This window comes from Bos mutus, chromosome 20 (assembly GCF_027580195.1).
Source record: "Bos mutus isolate GX-2022 chromosome 20, NWIPB_WYAK_1.1, whole genome shotgun sequence".
In the NCBI taxonomy this organism is placed as follows: Eukaryota; Metazoa; Chordata; class Mammalia; order Artiodactyla; family Bovidae; genus Bos; species Bos mutus.
Genome location: NC_091636.1, coordinates 46,579,835 through 46,605,550, shown reverse-complemented (window position 1 = coordinate 46,605,550; position 25,716 = coordinate 46,579,835). Strand labels below are relative to the sequence as shown.

Below are 25,716 nucleotides of genomic sequence, written 5' to 3'. Positions count from 1 at the left end.
GTGAAAGGATATTTATAACATATATTATTTAAAACGTATTGCTATCAAAATTATATATATATAATTTTGATAGCATGAACTGGCAATTTCTGAAATGAACTGTTAATAAACATTAACTCACATAAACATTAGAGCAAGAATACTTAATTTCACTACTAAATTATTCAAGAAAATTTAGAGGAAATAATTGAAAGTATCTTGAATTTTAAATGCTGGCAGTAATATGGTGATTTTTATTCATGCTTTCAACCTAAGTTAACTAGCAATATCCCATCAAACAACAGCAACAAAGAGTGCTAATCAGATGTTGGTGCATTGCTATTTTGAAAATACGGATTTAAATAATTTGTGTTTCTATTCCATATAAATTGCCTTCAAGTGGTATGGTATTTGTTCTTCAAAAATATTATTACTAAGTTTATACATATTTAAATCAGAGAATGTTTTCTTAGATTTAGTCAGTTACTTTCACCTTCACTCTACTACTGAGGTGCCAGGAAATAGTCATCTGAGAACAGTATAGTGATTAGAAGATTGCAAAAATAATTAAAACAGAAGAAGAGAAATGTATTTACTCCTTCTTTCCATTGGCTTCTGTTTTGATTGGCACATTTGGTACTGATGGCCTAAAATCTAGTAAAATTTCACTACCAATTTCTTTGAGAAGCAAAGATCATTGCATGTAATTTTAGTTCATTGCAAAGCTTTTTAAACAAAAGTGGAAAAATTATTAATTTTTTAAAAATAATTTTTAAAAGGTCTTTTCAAATAGTGACTGATGATGATCAAATGAAATTCAGTAAACAGTACTTAGATTTAAAACTCTAGGCTATAATCAATATCATGTTGAAGGCATACACACTGTCATAAATTTAAGTATAATCATTTTTGTTTACATTTGTTTTATTTTAATCTTCTATGCAATTATATTATTTTATGCAATTAGATATCACATCTAAATACTGAGTCTGACATTCCCCATTTGTAAAATATTTGCTGCTTTCCAACAAAGTATAAGATACTAATCTAGACACATGGGACATTTTATTGAATATAATATATGAAATACCTTTGTTACCCAAAGGTACCAGTCATTGCTGGAGGAGGTTATCAAGAGGATGTGACTGCTGGTTGACCTGCACACTGGACTGGGCAATTGGAGGCTCTACATATATTCTCCACCCTTGGAAAGCACCTTCTGCTCACCATCCCGCATCAAGATGCTGTCTTAAAAACACAGCTTTGAGAGTGTAAGATATGTTGATACCCTCTGGAGTGAATACATGACTAGACCCAGGTAAGTCTTCTATAGAAATGTCTAAGATTTTGGTGGGAGAGTGAGGAGATCTACTTATCTTACAACTGCAAAGGGAGATCTCATACCTAAGATCCTTGGTTATTAAAACTGCCGCCTATTAATCTGGACTTGCTGCCTCTTTATTCAGTCTCTCCTTGTCTTATATGCTATAAACTAAAAAAATAATTCTAGTGGAAATGAGCAGACAACAATTAGATGACAAACAAATCGTGTATAATGTTTAATGATAGTATTTGCTGAGAAAATGTTGACTTTAACATAAGTGTGGAAAGAAGAAATGGGTTAGAAGGACTGCAGTTTTAAATACTAATAGATTGTTTAATAAGAGCTTCCCTCATAGCTCAGTCAGTGAAGAATCTGCCTGCAATGCAGGAGACCCCGGTTTGAGATTGTTTAATATAGTCCTCATCTAGAAAGTGGCATCTGACCACTTCAAGGAAGTTACTCTGTTAACTTCATCTATATCTGGGGAAAGATTGTTCTAAAAGAGTGATCAGTCAGTTCAAAGGGAAAGAGTTTAGCATTTTTAAGGCATAACAAGAAGCCCAGAAACTAAAGTGACATGAATTAGGGAAATAGAGAAGAATAAGATCAAAGAGATAACCTGGTTCTCAAATGATATATCATTTGGGAGGACTGACCCTCACTTTGAAGAGCAGTTGATAAATTTTGAATCAAGAGATGAGATGTTCACACTTACCTAATTGAAACAAATAAGCAAAAGTAAAAAGAAATGCAATCCATTTTCACTTTCAAAGTAGACAGCAGGAGCAAAACCACTTAGAAGCATATTGCAGTAGTCTAGGTAAAACTTTTGTTGTTGTTCAGTCATTTAGCCGTGTCTGACTCTTTGTGACCCCATGAACTGCAAGATATCAGTCTTCCTTTTCCTTCACTATTTCCCAGAGTTTGCTCAAACTCATGTTCATTGTGTCTATAAGATAAGACTTTTATACCAGGATTTTATCAGGAAGTGTGACGGAAAGTCATTATATTTTAAGTAAATTTGAAGGTATATTCAATAGGATTTTATAAAATATTGAATATGAATGAGAGGGATGAAGGATCACTATAAGGTTTTGCCCTGGGCAAGTAGATGGATCAGTTGCCATCAACCTGCATAAAAGAGGTAGAGAATAGGACAGATTTAGGTGTGGAAACTATAAGTTAAAATATGGACATACCTCACTTAATTAAATGCACAAGTGGAAATTTACAATAGCTTTATATATATATATATGTGTGTGTATATTTGGATTATAAAAGAAGAGTTAAAGATAAGTGGAAATTTGGAAAATTTCCACTTATATTTGTAATTATTGATACATCTATATCAAGATAGAGATATGTATTTTATCCATAGAAAAGAACATCAACATTTAAATAGAGGGGAAAAAAGGTTCAGGCTTGGTTTACTCCTAAATACAGAGGTAGAAAGAACGAAAAGAGTAAAGTATTAAGAAAGCCCCAAATAATGAAGAATCTTGGGAGCCAATTGTGGTACTCTATCCAGAATAAAGGGAATAATCGACTGGGACCATTTCAACTCTGACTAAGGTAAGATGCTGTTACTTTTTTTTTTCTTAATTATTAGCTTGTTTTTGTTGTTAATGATATTTTCTTTACTAAGCTTGATTTTTAAGCCATTGCATTCTATTTCCTTTGTCAGATAACAGGATTGAATGTGAAAGCATTCAGATTGTGTTAAAGTTCTAACAATGTAGATGGGTTCCCCTCAATGAAAAATATTCAGATATGAATATAGACAGATATTATATTTTTCTGAAAATTATTGAACATTAAAATAAAACAATGATTAAGCTTTATATTTGGAAAATGGTTATTCAAGCAGATTTTAATTTAATTCTACCTCAAGAGTAATCAATTATTTTTTTGAAAAGTAAGCACACGTTGTGTTAATTTTCTTCAAATAATACCAACTCCACCATCCAAGAGAATCAAGTAATGGAAACTAATATTATCAAATTTAATGTGTGCATTTAGTGAAATCAAATTAACCAAATTCAATAGGGTAAATATTATCAACATTTTCTTATAGAAGTTAGAAAATTTTTTACTTGTCAGTTTGGAAATTATAAAATCTGATCTGATTCTCAAAGGCATTATTTACACTGTAGGAGTTTTAGGGATTACTGGAAAATTGTAGTAAGAATTAGTATTACACAGACCCGGTAATTTCTTTGATTGAATCTGACCCTCTAATTTATAGCAGACACAATCATATGTCTATTTAAAATATGAAGTCTGTAGCTCTGTCTTTATAAAGACTCCAGTAAATTATCAGTGATTTTCAGATCAAGGAAAGGAAGAACCCTAAAACTGAATTCATTATTTAATTGCTGAAAAATGTAGTCAAATTAACAATTATTTGTAATAGAGCTTAAAAATTCAATATGTCTTTTCTATTATCATTATGGTTTTCTCACAGCAATTATAGATCACAACTCAAGCTTGGTTTATTGCGGTGTTCTTAGTATTTATAGCATGTAAAACCAGGCAGCGAATGTAACTGCCTATTCCTCTAGTTCTGCTCTCACATAATCTCTTCTCTTTGAAGCAGACGTTACTCAGACTGTAATTATGGCTCTCCTTAGAATGTGTTTGCTTATTGTCACTTATCCTTCTAGTGATTATAGAATAAAGTGATTATGAGGCATTAATAGATATCAAATTCGTTTTTTCTGACTACCTTAAGCCACTTATATAATCCTCCTCAAATATTTGTCTGATTTATGATGGAAAATCTCTAGCAATAGGGAAAGGAATTATTTTTAAGTGAAAACTAATACTTTCTGAACTAAAAGCTTTCTGTTTTCTGGGCAATTCCAATGATAAGAAAAATTTCTCATATTATTTAAAGACCTAGTATATTTTTGTTTTCTTAGCATTAAATTAAATATTTAACACGTGTTAGCTATTGGTGGTAAAGTTATTGAAATAGTCTTTGTCTTTAAATATTTTCCAATATAGTAACATAATAGAATACATAAGGATCTGTTTATAATTTAAGTGTTAGCTATTTTATAAGACTTGGTAACAGACTAGTCAAAGCCAAACTTTTATATAAATTCCACCTAGGAAACACCCTGTGCATGACATTTGCTCTTCAAAGGAGTAATACAAAAGAAAGAAAAGGGAAATTCATGACACAGAAACTGGGTATCATGTAATCTCCTCATGAAGGTTCTTCTAAACTAGGGCAAGTTTTCTGAATTGCAGTCTTTCAAAATTTACAAATGATTATAACACACAAATTTCCCTCTCTATTTCCCATGCCTTAGGGTGTCCATATTCTGTTTTCTGGACAATCCCAATTATTAGCAAAATTTTACATTACTTAAGTTTTCTTATCTCCAATCTATATGTCACTCATTTTAAGATTTCCTCAAGTACAATGGCTTCCAACCTCCACAACAAAATTATCAGCCAAAAAACTCCAATAATTTATTAATACACATTTTAAATATTACCCATATAATTAATATATTCCATGAATTATCTAATCATAAAAAGGAAAGTCAGAACTATAATTTCTCATTCTGAGAAATATACTATTGTTGAAGGAAGGTTTAGATTTTTTTAGGATCAACACATTACTGACACATACTTTACTCTCAGATAAAATTCACTGGTTGATCCCATAGGAAAAAAATGTACAAAAATTTAGTTAATTATTCACAGATATATTTATAATATTTTACATTCCAAATGTCTCACATCCTAATCAATGGGTAGACATCAGTGGCTAGATAAACACTTGTCCATATTTGAGAGCTGGAAGCAGAAAAATCACAATTTGTACCAAAGTTTTTTATAGTCCCATGATATTCTAGTTCTAAATTACATGCAACAATTTAGCTGCTTTTTCCCTGAGTAAATCATGTTTTATTTTTAAAGATGTTTAAAAAATGTTAAAAGCAATATCAGACATACTAATAGGAATCAAATAAAATGAAATTTATTTTTATAAAGACTATTTTATTTCATAAAAAATACAAAAATATAAATATACATTTATAAAAATATGAATGAATTAACACAAAGACATTCTTCAACTAAATAAATATGGCAGTAATAGTCATTCCTATTTCTTTAGGGATATGTTTTTTATATTAATTTACAAAGCAGTTGCACAATGTTTCATTTAATAGTAAAGGTGACTGCAAGTCAGTTAAGAAAACATTATTTATAAAGTTCTTATATCTAAGAAAAGGCACAAAAAGCCTTTTATGTATATTTTATTGATTATTGATGTGATATACTTTTCTTCAGAGATTGTTAGGCATAGAGGGTGAACTGGTTATTATTACTTTTTAAAATCTATGTCATTCGTATTCATTCACAGAAACTTACTGATTAAGCAAACTCTTACTAAGACAACACCTACGTATTGTTTGTAATTTTAACTTTTTAAACATTTCCTCCAAGGAAGAGAATGCAGGCCACTCCACCTAGTAGCAAAGAGAGTACTTCCACCGACATCCATGAAGTCATGCCATAATCAATCTCGGTCACTGTCGTCACCCCCATACATATCAGCAAGTTTTTTAAAACGAGGCCCCCAGTCGCTGAGGTAATCATAATCTTGGTTGCAATCTGCTGTAAGAGATTCCAGAGAACTGAGGGAATCCGCTATGGAATCATTCCCTTCATAGGCATAAGTTGCCAGTGAATCATAAGGAGGTGCACTTGGATCTGAGTCATTTTCTTTTAGTCTTCGATGGATAAAATCTTGTACGTCAATATTTTCCCACAGAGGTACAGTCCTCCTTATCTGAAAAATTGTTTCAGGCATTACATCCCTTCTAAGTTTACTATCTTCTCTTGCTTCTGGATTCCTTAAAGTGCCGATGTCAAAAGCTTGGGTATCTTCTTCCCCACCGCCTTCATCGTTATAGGTCACGATGTTGTCCCGGACATCGTCTTTTGAAATTATCAGAGGTTCCTTTTTTCTTTGCCTCTTCAATGCAGCAAAAAGCACAACTAAAACTATTAACAAAAAAAAAAAAAAACAACAAAAAACAAATATAACAAAGAGAGAGAAAATTGTGAGTTTCCATAATTCAGGCTTAAATACAGCATGCTCCTATGTTTGTGACCTTGATGTGGTGAAAGAGGTGTTAAGTTCATTTGGATATAAAGACTAACTACCCTGTACAAATACAGCATGATTTAGGCCAAAAACTGGATGTACTATATTGATAAAACAAAACAAAACAAAAAAAGCAGATAATACAGTGCATTTTACTTGCTTTTGAGACTCGGTCTTCTATAGGGCTCAAGCATTGAAAAACTTTAATTATGGCTAATGCATTTAGCCAAATGAGTATATAATATCTGACTTTTCCTCAATGCACATTTGTCTCAAAATATTAAAATTTTAAAACTACAATCATTATTATTACAAGAGAAATTGAGCATAAATTTTATGTTTTCTTAATGACTCAAGGGGATATATGCAAAACATTCAAATGTATGCATATATATACATAAATGCCTTATATGCATATATGTGTCATGTGTATGTATATACATGTAAATATGACACAGGTAAGTATGTGTCATGTGTATTGTATATACATATGTATACACACATTATAGATATGTAAATGGCACCCCACTCCCATTACTCTTGCCTGCAAAATCCCATGGACAGAGGAGCCTGGAAGGCTGCAGTCCATGGGGTCGCTGAGGGTCGGACATGACTGAGCGACTTCATTTTCTCTTTTCACTTTCATGCATTGGAGAAGGAAATGGTAACCCACTCCAGTGTTCTTGCCTGGAGAATCCCACGGACAGAGGAGCCTGGTGGATGACCGTCTATGGGGTCGCACAGAGTCGGACACGACTGAAGTGACTTAGCATAGCATACACACACATATATCATGGTTTCATCCATTCCCGTTATTGACCTGGTTTTGAAAGCCTGCTTTAAATCTGAAATATAATTCTATATGCTACAATATTAAACTCAAACTTAAACTCATCCTTACCTTCTATTCATCTTACAGAAGTTATCTTGTTTCTAAGGACTTTCTTGACTTATACAGTTGTATTCAAGCTTCGAGGCTGATATGTAAATTGTGGCCCCTCTGCATACACTATGAACCCTCTCCACATATGATATGCCTTCTTATTTCTTTTATACTGTGAAATTTAAACTATTATGCATATATTTGACAACAAACATTTGCAAGATAAATACATTTATAAACTAAAAATTACATTTAAAAATGTAAGAAAGACTATTTGATTTCCAACAAAGTATGTTTTCCATTGAAAATGGATCAAGTCCATAATTTTATATATAAGAAAAGTTAAAATTATATAAAGAAAAATTTCCCAAAGCATACTTATACATTGTTGGGGAGAAATAAAATAAAATTTTCTCTTACTTTAGGAAAGTAAAAAGTGTTTTTTGGTATTACTGATGTTTCACTGAAAAATAAGAAAAGTGTTGGCTCAAATTCTTTCATTTTTTTCAATCTTTGTCTTGAGATTATAGAAACTGATTTTCATTGAGACTGCACTTCACCATGGCCCTGATACCGCTGTAACTCACCCTTAAGGCCTGTCCAATGCTATTGTTCTATTGACCAATGCACTTTCCTCAGCTTCTACTAATTGGTAGAAGGAATATAAAAAAATCATTAGAAATATCTTTACTAACCTGCACCAAGCAGGCTTTTGGTGTTGAGCCATATTCAGAGTCATGCTGGATACATAAAAAACTATCCATTAAAAACGAGACATATCTTTACTCTCTCCTATTAAAGGATGAGCATGTTAATTAAATCCAATATAGGTCTGAAATCCACCAATCTATTGAGCTATGAATTAGAAAAAGAAGGTTCTTTCCAAGTTTAATATTGAATGAATTAATTTACATGTGTGTACTCAGTCACTCCATCATAGCCAACTCTTTTCAACCCTATAGACTGAAGCCTACCAAGGTCCTCTGTCTGGGATTCTCCAGGCAAGAATATGGGAGTGGGTTGCCCTGCCCTCCTCCAGGGGATCTTCCTGACCTGGGGATTGAACCCATATTTCTTACATCTCCTGGATTGGCAAATGAGTTCTCTACCACTAGCACAACCTGGGGAGCCCAAACTAATTTATAAATTCTCTATATGTGTAGCACAACAACTGTATCGTCAAATTGCTTTAAGGGTTTCTTAGGTAATGTTTATGCATTTTTACAAATGGCCTTTAGAATCTGCTCTGAGTATTTTCTCCTTTGCCAGGTCAAAATTACCTGCTTCTTTTCCCAACTGAGGTTATTAATCTGGGGTATGTGAATGCAATTCAGAGAAGCTAGGATAAGGAATAGAAAAAAAAATGCATCATTATTTTTACTAATTTGTAAACTGAATGTAGCACTTCCCGTCATAAATATCAGCATAAATTGTAGTGATGGTAAGTACAGTGACTATCAAACTAGTAGAAATCATAGATTCTTTATGTTAGGACATATCACAAATGATCATTAGACTTGCACTAAAACAAAGCATATATAGGCACATTTTGCTTTACGTTTTTTGTTTAATTTTAATTTTTAATTAATTTGTTAATTTAATTAACAATACAAAATTGTTAATTTTGTATTACATGTTTTATTTAATAAGTTTAAATTATTATTCTAAAATGGTCCGTAAGTTTCATTTTCACTACCAAAGGTGTTCAAGGAACCAAAGGGGTTAAGAAATCCTGCCCTAGGTTTTAACCCCTGCCTTGTGTCATGGATATAAACGAAGAACTACATTTCTTCAAACTGTGAAAGGATAGGCCTAAACTATCATGGCCCTTGTTATATCACCACCTTGCAGAGCCGACTCTCCTAACTATAGAAATATAGCAACTATGTGCAGCCATTAGTATAAAGGCTTGAAATAATGGCAAGAGTGCTTAAGAAACTTTATAATAAAACCTTATGAACTAGAACACATTCTGACTAAAAATAATAGAAAATAATTCCATGTTTAGATAATAATTGCAAGGTAAAATATAAGAAATGTGTGCCCTCCATATTGCCCAGGTCAGAAAGATGGCAAACTTTTCTGAATAAAAGAGCCTTCTAGAATTTCTGCATAGAGATTTAGTTGAATAGTGTTATGATATCTAAACTTACTTTGGCAGATGAATATTATTCTCTCATATGCATGTCTTTTTGTGTGTATGTATTATATTAATATTGAAATTAAAAAAAAAACTCAAAATATACATATTTCCATCTTGTTCTAAACTAGAGAAGTAGAACTATTTTAGCAAATAAAACAGCATGATATCAGTAGCACTTAGCTGAAAGGGTAAGCCAAAATTTAATCTCCATAGGGATACAAAAATATTTTACAGAGGAGCTGAAATTTCTAACAGCACGTGGACATGCAGACTGCTGCTGTCGATGGTAGTAGTGTGTATGTTCAAAATCACTCTGAAAAATTGCTTTTCTAAATAGTTGGACCATCATAACTGGGACAAATGTTTTCCCCTTATTTGAATCAGTTCCCCGCTGAAGTCCTGCAAGAATATCTGGCCAAAGAGATTTCATCCAGATAGGTTGAAGGGATTTGCAGTGAAAAGGAGCCAACACATATGAGCATTGGAACATAAATTTGGCTAGCACTCCAGCCCTAAGGATTCATTTTGGATGAGTATTTGATGGAAACAAGTTTGGGGGGAATGTTTTACAGTGGAACAACCATTTAATTGAATTAAATTGTTGTCCTGTTAGGGCCTACTCAAATAAAGCATTTGCAATTGGAAGCATGACTTTATTTAGAAAATATTGCTGAACTTGGTATGGCCACAATGTCATAGTAATATTTTTAAAAATGAACTTAAAAATTTTCTTTGGTGGATTGAAACTACATATAACAAATTTTATGAAAAAATGTCTATATTATTGTGACAACTTAAATGTGCTGGTTAATTCCATATGTGAAATACGTGGTAATATTAAGAATATTATTTGTAAAATAGTCTTTTGTTTTGAGGACAATGGTTAGAAAGGTGAATTTTAACAGAATAACCTGGGTTTGAATGATAGTTAGAACACTTTCTGAATGAGTGACTTTGTGTAAGTTATCTAACCTTCTGTACAAGAATGAAAGTATCTTATAGAGTTGACATAAAAATTTAATCAATTATTAAGTGAAATACCCTTTGAAATGTGACCATATTAGTTCACACTAAACTCTATACATATATAAAATGTACTCTAAAATATCTGTATATATCACATTATTATATCCTTGTTTTTTGGTCTCTTGTAAGCTAGACCTATCCATCAAAAAGTCATTTTTTTTAATTGGAAGAACTATTTTAATAACAAGCTTAGATTTTCCCTCTTTAGCTATAAAGAAGAGTGTTTTTCAGTCCACGATCACTGGATAAGGAAGAAGAAAATTCCTCGAATGAATGAGTATATCTCAGGGGCACATCACTCTGGGGCACACTTACCAAGCAGTATGATGACACAGAGAAGGATAGCAATGAGAGCCCCAGTGCTCAGCCCAGCAGAGAGGACCAAGGCTTCGGCATTGCAGGACTGCATGTTTCCTTGATTATCACAAGCACACACACGAATGGTGAGTGTGCCAGTGCTGCTTTGAATTGGATAATCATTGTCAAAAATTAAAATTGGCAGCAAATATGTGCTCATTTTGTTGCGGCTGTACCCATCTTTTCGAGTCATGATTCCTGCTGTATTATCTGTTAAAAAAAAAAAAAAGTCAGATCAGTCTTTTAAATTTTGCCTCTTAATGTTTCATAATATTTGTCTTTAACAATGCTCTGTACCTTTATTGTCTACAATGGTGAAGTTTGGATTGAGGGGGAATTCTGGCACTGGTTCAAAAAAGAATTTGTGGCCTCGGGGAGGATCATCTTTGTCCATGACACTGACAGTCTGAATCAACTAAAACCGAAGAAAAATCAATTAAATAGAGCACAAAAAGCAACTCTTGTTATTAGAAGACATTTAAAATCAACGTTTGGGCTTTAAATATATCACTGAAAGTAAACCAAAAAAAAATTCCATTTTGAGAAAAATTTCCAGCATTTTTTATAGCTCTGTCTAATGCAACTTATTTAATGAGGAATAAAAAATGTCAATCAAGTCTCAGTTTGCAGAGCACCTCTATGAATCATTGTCTGCTTCCTGGCCACTATTGTATCCAAAAAAAGAAATCCAAAATTAGATCAAGTTTATATCTTTTGCCTTTTGACTTGTTAATATATACTACCAGTCCATTTTATTATCAATTGGTTACCAACATCTTGCCTCCATTAGACAATGATTGTTTCAAAAGCCAAGAACATAACAGATGGATTTTTTTTTTAAGTGATTATTACAACCACTCCTAGAGATTAAGGAAACTATAAATATAGTTTTGGAAAAATGAGCAATATGCCATATAATACCAGAAAGCAGAAGATTTTAAAGCTTTGGGGTGCCATAATTACAATAAGATTGCATAATTTATTCAAAATGTTTGCTCTTCTTTTTAATGGTAGCTGAAAAATTTAGAAGAATATATGAATAAAGCTTTCTAAAGTTTTGTAATACACTGTTGAATTTGAGAAATTATAGCACCTCTCAGCTGTGCTCCCTGTAGGTCAGAGGTGTGCCACCGTGGGAAGATGGAACAGCAAATGACAGGTTGGGCAGTGAAATGCTAAGTGAGCATTTTATCGTGGATAAAATACAAAGCCACACATCGGGGTGCCTGTTTTCCAGTCCTGGGTCTGCCATCTGTGTGATTTGTAATCACAGTCATTTAATTACCATTACTTTCAAATCCTCTTCTACAAAAACAAATAGTTTCACCACTTCCAGGTATCACAGTCCAAAATTCTGTGATGAAGAATTAGCAGAGCTTTGCAGTAGTTTAATGCATCCTTCATTGTGGTTATTGTGTATTCTCTAAGTCCACACCAGGAGGCTCAGTGGTAAAACACTATATTAGTGTAAAAAGTGAACATATTCAGCATTTTCCTAAAATTACTTTAGTGATGTCTCAAATATTGCTTTATAAGATGACCTTGTAACTCTTGTACACTCTATTTTATCTCACTAATATTAAAGCTGAAAAAACAGACAAAATATAACAAATTTCAAACCAAAATGACCTGATTGAGCAACTGAAAGTGCCAAATATAATCAGCAAGAAATTAGTATGATTTCCTTTATATTAACAAAGGTCAATTTTATTTTCTTACTTCATGTTTTATTTAATAATATATTTTCATCCCATTCATGATTATATATCACTACCAGTATAATTATGAATCCAGGTAGGAACTTTTTATATATGTGATATCTATTATGTACCTGGTATATAAATTAAAGCATATATTCCAATTTTCCTATTATATCATAGATTATATAAAATATTTAAAAATTCATATTTTTAAGATTATTGTGAGTTGTTTTGTATGGGAGATAAAGATGAATTGACAATAGTTTTCATGGAAAAAACAAAGCCCAAGTAAATTAATGCAATGTCATTTGCTTTGGTGAAGAGGAAAAGGTTTTTTTAAGTTTATAATAACTTACCTGCCCAGATTTTGCGTTTTCACAAACATATGTTTCATAGTACATGGCAAATTCTGGAGCATGGTCATTTATATCTAGAATTCTGATGAAGACAGGAATGTGGCTACTTTGTTTTGAGTTATCTGCAGTAAGAACATGTGTAAGATTTTAGTCTCATTTACAGAGTAGCAGTGGTATTGTTTGCCCCATTTGTAACTTAGCAACACATCATTTCTAGGGTATTCATTTTTTGATTGGATTGCTGATGTATATCTCAGCTTTCTTACAAGGTTCTGATGAAAAGCATGATAGAATGAGGAGAATATAATTGAGAGTGAATATTATTGGTAAGATACTCTTTTCTTAGACTGATTATTTTATGATTAGATCATGTTTTATTCTACAGTAAGATGTAAAAGAAAACCAAGTTTAAAATGAATGAATATTTGGTAATCCTTAAAATAACTTAAAAATCCAACACACTCTAAGTAATTTCTCTCAGTTCTAATAATAAAATCATCCCACTCAGGAAAAAGTTTATTTAATGCTATTATTTTAAGACTTGGGTGAAAAATAATGTGTTCGGATGGATGTATTTCCAACTTACTTATTTCTGTAGCTGTGACGGTTATATTATGCCAAGGAGTAGATTCCCTGTCTAGAGGCTTCAAAGTGAAAATAGAGCCATTTTCTGAGTGAATACTGAAAATCCGGTCCATGTCAGTATGCCGATCAACAGAGTACCTAGCAGGAAAGAGACTCATCATTCCAGGCACTGTTTTAAGATTACAGCTCATCTACCCTTTCATAAAGCTAGAGGCAATTCACATAATGGTCTGATAAAGGAGACAAGTGAAATACTGATGATTTTCTTGAATTTTTATTTAGTGCAATTTTCATTTAGACAATTTGATACATTTGACTGATTTCATTAGTACTATTCTATGATTATGTGTACTTCAGAGTCATTATTGACATTTGTGAGTCCTTGTGGCAGCTTTTAAGTGAGTTTTTAATAGCCATTTGATTTATCTATCCTATCATAGACCTATTACAGTACTTGAGACATATTAAACAGCCATATTAAATTTGATAGAATCAATTCCATTGGATAAATTGAAATTAAGTTGCAAATAACACATGAAAATGTGTGTCCACAGAGTCCTTATAAGTGGATATGCAGAGGCTGTTGTAAAATACATGGGTCTTGAATGGATCTCTTCAAGGATTATTTCAGCTGAATCAAATGTCCTCCTCCACTCTCTCCCTTTAACTTACTTCAAATAAAAACTGAAATGACAAAGGACCACAGAATTACATGACTCTCTCTCATCAGGTATGTATGTAAGATGTCAGTCTAAACTTTGTATTATTTGGTGACTGGCAAAACAATGCCCACCCTCCTCTAATGGATGTCTATCTCCTAATCCCTGGAAGCTGTACATAATTTACTTTACATGGTAAAAGTAACTTTTCAGGTGTGATTAAGGTTAAAGACATTGAGATGGGAGATTAAACTTGATTATTTGTGTGTGTTAGTCACTCATTCTGACTCTTTGCAACCCCATGGATTGTAGCCTACCAAGCTTCTCTGTCCATGGAATTATTCAGGCAAGTATACTGGAGTTTATTGTCATTCCCTTCTCCAGAGGATCTTCCTGACCCAGGGATTGAACCCTGGTCTCCCTCATTGCAGGCAGATTCTTTGCTGTCTGAGCTACAAATTAATCCTATGAACCCTTAAAAGTTGAAGAAGAAGGCAGAAAAGTAAAATTCTAGCTTACATGAAAATCCTTTAGTTACATCAAGCCATGTTAGACTGTACTAGTTATCATTTTTGCATATTTTAAATTTCTGCTGTTGAATGTTTAATTGAACCATGTAAGAACCTAAATGCATCTCACATGTTAATGGAAATCTTTATAGAACAGATTCTGATTCAGTAAATCTAGAGTGTGAACAGTTATTCTGCAATTCTAACAAGCTTAGGTGAATGCAGGTTGTAAGTCCATTGACAAGGTTTTGTATAACAAGGTTATAGACCATGGGATAAACTGGTTAGAATAAGGACAGCTAAGAGAAGAACAACAGCAAAGAACTAACAGACAAATCAGCATCAAGTGGCATCCTGATTTTTCTAGGTTTCTATTAAAGACACTTAGCAAAATGAACTCCTTTTTAATCTGGTGAATTTGGGAATTAACAACTCCCATTATGATTCTATAATATATCTATTATTGGGCACTTACTTTGACAAAAATTAGTAACAGATATTTAGGTTTCTAACACTGTAAAACATTGGTAATTTTTGACATATTGGATGAAAATGGATTTATGTAAAGGCTATGTTTTTATGTTTGGATTATTATAATAAAATACACATAACAGTCGACTTTTATAAGAAATATGCTTAACTTAAGGGATCCATTAATAAATTCAGATTTCAAAAATAATTTTAACTATATAGTATGTGATGGTGTTTATGTCATTTATTTTATGCTAAATTTTATAAATTTATTATTTCAAATCACAAATACATTTCAAAGTGAGTATTTGGGCATGGGGACATATACCTATTAATGTATATATATTGGATTTCATCTTAAGATAGAATAACTAAAAGCTTTGTATACTTGCTCTCAGATTTCTTTCTGTACTTCATTTTCCAGATATGAAACCAGGTCAGTCACCTCCTTGCTATCCTTTGGACATGTTGTGCAATGGACAGTAGAGCTATATGGAAATGGTAGTATCCCATTATTTTTGCAAATGGAGTAGGAAATGGCAACCTATGCAAATATTATTGCTTGAAAATTCCATGGACAGAAGAGCTTGGTGGGCTGCAGTATGTGTGTGGATCGCAGAGTTGAACATGACTGGACAGACTGAGCGACTGAACTGAACTGAACTGAAGCGACTGAGGACATTTTTCCAATAATTATGATTATAATTTTTATACATAGTTGTGTATGTGTGTGTATATATATATATATTATATTTATATTTCTTAGAGACAAAAGTTATGTTGGGTTATAACTAAGAATTCATTGTCAGCAAAGGATCTGAGATAGTTCTTTTTTTTAAAATAAACATCAGTGTATTAAAATCAAGACTAAAAGTCATACGAAATGTTTTCTTTTTAATTTTTATTGCTTGGTGGTGGCTGTGGTTTAGTTGCTAAGTCAGGTTCAACTCTTGTGACATCATGGTCTGTAGCCCACCAGGCTTTTCCATCCATGGGATTTCCCAGGGAAAAATACTGGAGTCAGTTGCCATTTCCTCCTCCAGGGCATCTTCCAGAGCCAGGGATCTAAATGGAGTCTCCTGCTTTACAGGCAGATTCTTTACTGTTGAGCCATCAGGGAAGGTATTTTATTGCTTAAGTACTGTTAAAATGAAGCAAGATAGAGTGTTTTCTATCTCTAGGTTTCAATTTTCCTAAAATTCAGCCCTTAATGTAGCCTGAGAGTTATTGGAATATTAAAAATAAAATGTTTTTCCTAAAATACTTGGACCAAATTTTACTTATCAATACAAACAATCCTAAAAGAAACACAAATAAAGTAAATAAAAGAGCACAACCCATCAAATCTATATGTTGAATGAAACTCAGTTCATAATATTCACTTTTATATGTTTATTCCCATCATTGGAAAGTTCAGTAGCTAACCATAATCTGCTTATTGCTGAATAGATCTCTGATTTCTTCCTATCATTTATATGAGAGATCAAGAGGAAAATAAAAATTTCTTCGTTCCCATTGTTACTTGCCCTTGAGATTTGTGTGAGAGTTTCTGTGATTGTGGAATAATTAATAATTCTTACATTACATAAATCTAGCTTTGACTTGGCACTTCTGTAGCATCAAAATAAGTCTGTGTTTCTGGCTGCCCCACTCTTAGGTTCAACCTTGAAAGGTACCATCTTCAATTTAAGAATTCATAAAGAAAAATCACTTTGATGATTTATAAATAGTTCACTTTAATATTAACACTGCAAACTTCTGGATATGTATTTATAAGTTTGCCCCACTGCAAATTTTATCTTGCCATTTTTCAAAACCCAGAGATAATTTTCATTTATTTAGCAACCAATGTTCTATTTTGAACACAGAATATGATGTTCTGGTTTACCTATTAATAATAAATACACCAGATTACAACAAACGACCAAAAGGAGGCTGATAAACAGCGGGAGACAAAACTGTCTCTATGCCTCAGCAGATGGTTTAATAAAACAAATTTTTATTGATCTCCTTATATTGAATTTTTAATAATAAGTTTAGAAAGTCATTGGCATGATTTTTTGAATGAATATCTTGTGCAGAAACAGGAGCCACTCATATAAGCAGCAAAAATAGCAAAGTCAAAAGGTCACAAGAAAGCTGAGACTGTGGAACCTAAGACCTAGTTCTAGTTCTAGCTTGTTTTCTTTGTTGTTGTTGTTGTTTGTTTGTTTGTTTTTCAAGTTCTACAATTAAGGATCAAACACATACATGTATATGCATGGCTGAGTGCCTTTGCTGTTCACCTGAACCTACCATAACATTATTAATCAGCTATATCCCAACATAAAATAAAAAGTTTAAAAATAAATAAAATAGATAACCAATAAAGACCTATTGTTGCCACAGGGAATTCTGTTTATATTCTGTAATGACCTAAATGGGAAAATATGAAAAAGAATCGATATATTTATAGGTAGGAGAAAATGTGCTTCCCTGGTGGCTCAGACTATAAAGAATTCTCTTGCAATGCTGGAGACCTGGGTTTGCCCCCTGGGTTGGGAAGATCTCCTAGAGGAGGGCACAGCAAACCACTCCAGTATCCTTGCCTGAAGAATCCCCATGGACAGAACAGTCTGGCAGGTGACAGCCCTTCGGGTTACAAAGAGTCAGACAGGATTGAGTGACTGAGCACATCACCACTCTTTTGTACACCTGAAACTAATACAACATTGTTAATCAGCTATACTCCAACATAAAAAAAAAAAAAATTCTTAAAAAGAAGCAAACACATAGAAGATCCTTGTATTTTCACCTACTACAAAAATGTAAGTTAAATTACAGATACCAGAACAAATCAACAAATCAGAAACATGCAGAAGTATGTCAGGGATAGCATTCCTTTCCCTTTTCTGTATACCAGGTACATCTTCCGTTAAGTCAATATACTTAGGCTGTGAGTTTGCTAATCATTTTTTCAGCTACTGCTTTCCAGAAATGTGTCTTCCAGCTACAAATTGAAACCTTCCTTGAGAATGTGGCTATACTGCTTGAACAAATAATTCATAACATTTTTTGGAAATACCAGTGACGTAATTTTGAAATTATAATTATTTTACTTTCTGTAATGAAATCAAATATTATGAAAATACTAATATATATGAGGGCACTTAATCCAGTTTATTGTGGAATCATGTACTTTACTGTGATATAACTAAATTTCTCACCAGCAAGTTTGTTTTGTACTTCTCTGCATGACTGCTGTAGAGCTGATTTTTTCTAAAATTTGTTGAATTTTAAATATGTTGAGCATAAAATAGGTGTGAAATGAGACAACATACTCTTTCTGAAACTGTAAAGCTATAATCAACCTTAAAACTAGGAAATCCAGAATAACTAATGAGGTGACACAGAGTTGACAACAGCTGCTAATTGTAACCAGAATCTTATGTTGCAAGTGGCAGCTGTATTTCAGAAAATATGTTTCATGGACAGATTTACTGTGGGTGGTAAATTACTTCCCAAACTTTCCCTGGTAAATGTTTCTCCATGATGTTTATCATAGCCTATTCAGGCTCTAGGCATCTGTCATCCTTCTAAAGGATTCAGACAAACAAAAGAGTCAAATATTACAATATTGTCTTCTAGTTTAATTACTGATCTCTTTTCACACTGTAATTGAATATCTAAAGCTTTTTTTTATGTACATTTTTTATGCTAACAAGATGAGTTTAATATTATATTTTCAGGCATGGCCCTATATTTTATCAGATTTGGCAGCATAATTTTAGAAGCATAATTTCAAGTTCATTTGTTCCCCAAATATTTTTCTTCCCTTTGTCACAATTCTTGAGATTTTACAGGTAAAACTACTACTCATTGTTTTTTTAAGATGTAAGTACCCTATAAAAGTAAATATTTCTGGTAGAACTATGAATTTAAAAACATATCAGCTACTTTTATGTATCATAATAAAGCTTGCAAGTTTTACTATCAGTCTCTGACCAAGAATTTTTTCTCTTGAAATTGTATCATGTGGAAATTATCAGATATAATGTGTGAGATATAGACTCACACACTATGAGTCAGACATGACTGAGTGATTTTCACTTCACTGCATATATATATATGTATATATATATATATATATATACACATATATATAGACAATAGAAGTTTATTAAGAAAGGTAATGACATTAGCAAATATTTACAATTAGTAAAATATATAAATCCATAAATGTTACAGTAGTTCTACTTAATAATAAATAATTAGGAGATTGATAAGTTGTTTGAAAGATGAAATACTTGATGGAAATAGAATAAATAGCACTGGTGTATCTACTAAGGGGATAATTATAGACATCTTATTTGCTGTAAAATTATCTGTGCAATACATTTTTCTAAAATGAATGGCTATAATTATATAATCTTGAAAACTTGAAAGCTTGAAAAGATATGAATGTTCTCACATATAAAATAACAAGGACTATATTTACCACCTGTTTCCACACTAAAAGCCAGATGAAATATACGAAACAATTATTTTTGAAGTATTAGATATCAGGAGACAGAGAGGGTAGTTCCTGGGCAAAGAGGAAGAAATGATGCAATCCTCCAAAGTGGCTTTGGCCTGGGAGGGTTTCTAGGTAATAACACAGGAAGTGGGAGCCCAGGTGTAGCCTGTCAATCTCTTGTGTTCAAGAGATGATTCTGAGGGTCCAAGGAGACTAATGTGGGCTACAATTTTCTGGGTAGAGGATTTCAGGGAATAGAATTTCACAGAGAACCACATAAATATGAAAAGAATCCCACTCAACTCTTCAGCTGAGTACTGGTCAGAATACACATGAGAACAAGTAAAATCTATGGCTTCCAAAGATGTAACCAATTATAAGGTCTGGCAGGAGCAAAGTTGAACTGGCATGTGTCTGGAAATAATTCTAGTTCCAACCAGCCAAAGTGGAAAATTCATCACTCATGGGGCTTTGTTGGACTACTCAGAAATGTCTTACCTGATTTATGGGGCAAAACCAGTTATAGACAAAGGGCTGCTGAAGCAAAAGCTAAAAGGTTTAAGCTATTTCCAGTAACTTAGCCACACATCTGAATACAGTTCAAGAGTATTTATAAAAAAGTAAAGCTGTCACACACTAAACACAGTATAAACACAATATTTTTTGTGCAATCAGAAATCACAGGTAAGTATGGAATGGGAAATGTGACTGCAAACGAAAATCTGTCAACAAAACTAACCTGGATATTACACAGTTGACAGAATTAGCTGACAATGATATTTTAACAGTTATTTTAAATGCATTCTGAATATTTAACTTGAAGAAGGAAATGGCAACCCATCCCAGTATTCTTGTCCAGAGAATACTATGACAGAAGAGTCTGGTAGGTAATAGTCTATACAATCACAAAGAGATGAAAGAATAAGGATACACACACACACACACATAATATATATATATATATATATATATATATATATATCCTTCATAAAGCTTCTAGAAAAGAAACTACAGTCTGTGAGTTGAAAATCATCCTATGATGGAATTAAAGCAGGTTAGGTATTGCAAAAAAAAAAAAAAAAAAATGGTAAACTTAAAAGAAAAATGAATAGGAACTATTTAAAATAACTAAGGTGAGAGAGATTAAAAAATTAGAGCACCAGTGAGCTGTGTTGCACTTTCTTTTTTTTTTTTCTAATTTTATCTTATTTTTAAACTTTACATAATTGTATTAGTTTTGCCAAATATCAAAATGAATCCGCCACAGGTATACATGTGTTCCCCATCTCGAACCCTCCTCCCTCCTCCCTCCCCATACCATCCCTCTGGGCCGTCCCAGTGCACCAGCCCCAAGCATCCAGCATCATGCACTTTCAAGAGACCTAACATAATTAAAATTAAATGATCTGAAAGAGAGGAGGATAGGGCAACATTATTGAAGAAACAGTGGTTGAAAAGTTTTCCAAGTTTGACAAAAGCCATAAACTCACAGATCCAAGAAGCATATAAACTTCAAGTACAAAATATATGAAGCATATTATATAAAGTCACATCATAATCAAATTGCTTAAAGCTTTTGACAAAATTTAAATGCATCCTAAGAAACAACTAAGTTATTAGACAAAATAAACATACAGACATTTAAAAATATTTACTTTAGGATCTAGAAAAAAGCAACGGCTACCCTCAATCTAAAATTCTATACCAACAAGAAAAGAATGATAAGATTAAAAAAGGAAATATTGAAGAATTCAAAATAATGCACAGTATTAATCCAAACAAGGCAGAAAATAGGAATGATGAAACAAAGAAAAGACAGAGCAATTAGAAAACAAACAGAAAAAAAGCATGAGGTATATAATAACTGAAATAAAAAATACACCAGAAGGAATCAACAGATTATGTGATAAAGAAGAATTGACCAGCAATCTGGAAGACAGAGTAGTGGAAATCATTGAAGATAAATAGGAAAAACGAAAAAAAAAAAAAAAAGATAAAAATAAAGGAAGAAAACTTGCAAGACTTCTAGTATAACATCAAGCACCATAAGATTCATATTTTGTGGTCCAGAAAAAGAGAAACAGAGAAACAGGAAGAGAGCATATTTGAAGACATGATAGCAGAAAAATTTCCTAACCCAAGAAGGGAAACAGGCATCCAGGCCAGGAAGCACAGAGTCCAAAACAGGACCAATCCAAAGAGGACCACACCAAGACATATTGTAATGAAATCAGAAAATTAAAGAGAGGATATTAAAAGCCGGAAGTGAAAAGCAACAAGATATATATAAGGGAATGCCCATAGGCTATCAGTCAACTTTTCAACAGTTACTACACAGGACAGAAGAGAGTGACACAGTATATTTAACGTGATGAGAGGAAAAGCCTACAAGCAATAATATGCTCCCTGGCAAGATTTCACTGAGATTTGATGGAGACATCAAAGGTTTTATAGACAAGCAAACATTAAAGAGTTCAGAACCATAACACCAACTTTAAAAAAAATTTAAAGGGATTTCTCTGAGTAAAAATGAACAGCAGAACTAGAAATGTATAAAAAAAATCCCATTTGTAAAGGCAACTATACAGTAGAGGTGGTGAATCAATGATGCACGACACTAGTACAAAGGTTGAAAGACCAAAGTAGTAAAATAATGCATATATGCAGCAAGTAGTTAAGGGACACATAAAACAAAGTGACGTAAAATATGATGTCAAAAACGTTTAATGTAGAGAGGATTTGTGGAGTAAAAATGCAGTGCTGGCTGAACTTAAGACATATGTCATTAAAATTCATATATATATATATGAATCTAAAAAATTCATATATATATATACATATGAACTGATATATATATAAACCTCATGGTAACCACAACCTCATGATAAGCCCCAACAAACAAAAATTCAGGACCAGATGTCTTCATAGCTGAATTCTACCAAACATTTGTAGGAATTAAAACCTATCCTTTTTAAACTATTACATAAAATTTTAAAGGAATGGATAACTCTGAATGCATACTAAGAGGACAGCATCATCTTGAATCACTCAAATATCTGTAACAGATACACTCATGCAAAAGAGAAAAGAATTCAAACCAAAGACTGAAGGCAACCATAGAATCAGAAGGCAGAAGAGAAAAGGATGAAGAAAGGAATAAAACAGCACTACAAAACAACCCCAAAACCATTAATAAAGTGACAGTAGGTACATAGCTATCAATAATTACCTTAAATGCAAATGGACCAAATGAAAACAAAAACATAACAATACAAAACCTTTGGGACACAGTAAAAACAGATCCAGAGGGAAGTTTATAGCAATGCAAGTTTATCTCAGTAAAAAAGAAGAATCTCAGAGACAACCTAATTTTACACCTAAAGTAACTAAGAAAAGAAGAAAAAATAAAATCCAAAGTTAGTTGAAGAAAAGCAATTATAAGAAGCAGAAATACATGAAATAGACACTAAGAAACAAGCAAACAAAGAAACAATAGGAAAGATCAACAAAACTACGAATTAAGTCTTTGTAAAAATAAACAAAACTGATATTTTTGTCATTGAGTCATTGAGTCATTGAGAAAAAAGAGAGTGGGTCCAAATTAATACAATTAGAAATTAAAAAAGAGAAGTTACAACCTACAACACAGTCCTCAATAAAACTAGAAGAAAAAAAAAAATGCCTTATTATGGACAATGGAAAAGACAAGGAAAAACTAAACCAATTCTGAGGGACAAAAGCCATGGGTTGCTTTTTGTACAAGTTCATCCTTGAGGCTCTGCCATGTACGACTGAATTCAGTCATATTAGTTTATGAATGTGAAATCTTGTTAATTATCTCTAAAAATCAGGCCTAGAAAGCAGAATATATAGGTTAAAGAATTGGCTGTGCATTCAGATCAACAATAGTTTGAATCCTCAGTCTGCCAGTTATTTCTATAGAGTCCTTGGTAAAGCTCCTTAAACTCTTTGCATCTCTATCTCTATTTATTTTTAATAATATAGATGTACATGTCAATCCTGAACTCCCGATCTATCTCTCCTCTTAGGCTTCCCCTCAAAAAACCACAACCTTATTCTCTAAGTCTGTGAGCTTCTCTGATGGCTCAGTAAGGAAAGAATCACTTGCAGTGCATGAGACACTAAAGAAGCGAGTTCGATCCCTGGGTTGGGATGATCCTCTGGAGAAGGTAATGCCAACCCACTCCAGGATTCTTAGAGAATTCCATGAAAAGAGGGACCTGGTGGGATATAGTCCATGGGGTCACAGAGTCGGATGTGACTGAGCGACTAACACACACACACACATACATATGCATAACTGAATCACTTTGTTGTACACCTGGAATTAATACAATATTGTTAATCAACTATGCTCTAATATAAAATAGTTTATTTAAACAATATAGGTGATAATGATGTACTTGCCTTATACTGTTGTGATGAGATTTAAATGATCTGATACTTTGAATAGTTCCCAGTTCATAGCAAGGGCACAATAAATAACAATTACTTTATAGAGAAAAAGATAGACAAATATTTGAGTTTCATATCATGAATCTGATGCCACCATTTGAGTAGAAAAGCATTTTGTTGCTTATAACTTGATTCAATGAAAAGATTAAAATCTTTGTGTAGAAAGGGGTGTTAAAATGATTAAACTTAATACAATCCTTGATGTTATCTGAATAAATAAACAAATATCCTTGGCAACATGGAAAATCAGCTTGCCTTTCTCAAGTTAATCAATATTCATTGAATTCAAGATATGAATGCAAGATATACCAAATGAATGAGAAAGATTACTAAGAGACTGTCTCCTTTATACTGCAGAATGCTCAGCAGCAGGGGAATTCAGTTCAGTTCAGTTCAATCGTTCAGTCGTGTCCAACGCTTTGCGACCCCATGAATTGCAGCACGCCAGGCCTCCCTGTCCATCACCAACTCCCAGAGTTCACTTAAACTCACGTCCACTGAGTCGGTGATGCCATCCAGCCATCTCATCCTCTGTCGTCCCCTTCTCCTCCTGCCCCCAATCCCTCCCAGCATCAGAGTCTTTTCCAAGTAGGGCAATAAATTGTTCTTAATCTAAAACAGTCAATATCCTGTCACTTGTCTAAAACTTTCTAACAGTGGGTATTATTAACTGACAAAAGGTAAAATCAATGACTTTGTTAAAAACATAAATGTGGAATTTTAAGCATAAATATTTAGTATCACAAATACTAGGTCTAAATGAAAGCACATATAACACTGACTACTGTGTTTTTAGAAACTGAAAAATCTATCAAGAATAGATATTTATTGAGCATTTATAGCTATTGGTATCTACAGTCCCTTATGCAATTCTTCCCTTTATGCATTTTTATGTACATGGTGAATTATTTCTATTTCAATACTGCAAAGAACACAAAAACACTCTGAACTTCCTTTTGTTACTTAAAAAAATAAATTCACATATAAGAGATGCCAAAGCCAATCAGCCACACTCAATTTCAATAAAAAATAAATATAATTTTGAATGTAAACCTGCTGGAACATACGTGTAGACCACTGGAAAACTAGATTACTTACTTAATTTTAAGAGGTTTGTTTTATACAACATGATAATGTAAAATTAATACTCTTTATGCATGATGATATAAAAGTACAAATAATCTTTCATTCATTGGTATTATGTTTTTAAATTAATGTTGAATAATATACAAATATATGATTTGAACCTGAACATTTACTTAAAAGAGAAAGTTACATTAATTCTTTTCTAATTAACCTAAAACTAGCCAAATGGTTCAAGCTAAACTCTGAGTACTAAGTATGGATTAAAATTTCATGAATTGTTTCTTTATTTTAAAAACATATTAATTAACCAACAAATTAAACTCAGTGTATATTTAGTGCAAAAAATGTTGCTTTGTAAATTAACATGAATAGTTATTACATCTAAATGTAATGCCTATATATTTAGTGTTGCTCTCATTGATTTTCTATGTATGATATATGACATGAATTGTAGGAAATTTGGGCATTCCCAATACATATTTAATTATTTAATTTCCCTAATCAATATAAAAATTTAAAAATTGTATGAATATAGTTCA

The 25,716-nt window shown here is 32.5% G+C and overlaps 1 protein-coding gene across 2 annotated transcripts in view; it reads right to left on the bottom strand.

Moving 5' to 3' along the window:
- Positions 1–5,473: 5,473 nt before the first annotated feature.
- The window catches only part of CDH9 (cadherin 9), an 84,737-nt gene continuing 64,494 nt past the window's right edge, over positions 5,474–25,716 (bottom strand). For both annotated transcript variants that reach the window (XM_070357843.1, XM_070357844.1), the window contains 5 exons: positions 13,483–13,619; positions 12,897–13,018; positions 11,138–11,255; positions 10,799–11,050; positions 5,474–6,328 (listed from right to left, as the gene is read on the bottom strand). In XM_070357843.1, coding sequence (XP_070213944.1) covers positions 5,841–6,328; positions 10,799–11,050; positions 11,138–11,255; positions 12,897–13,018; positions 13,483–13,619 — 1,117 coding nt within the window. In that variant the 3' untranslated portion in view covers positions 5,474–5,840. The remainder of the gene's footprint in view (positions 6,329–10,798; positions 11,051–11,137; positions 11,256–12,896; positions 13,019–13,482; positions 13,620–25,716) is intronic.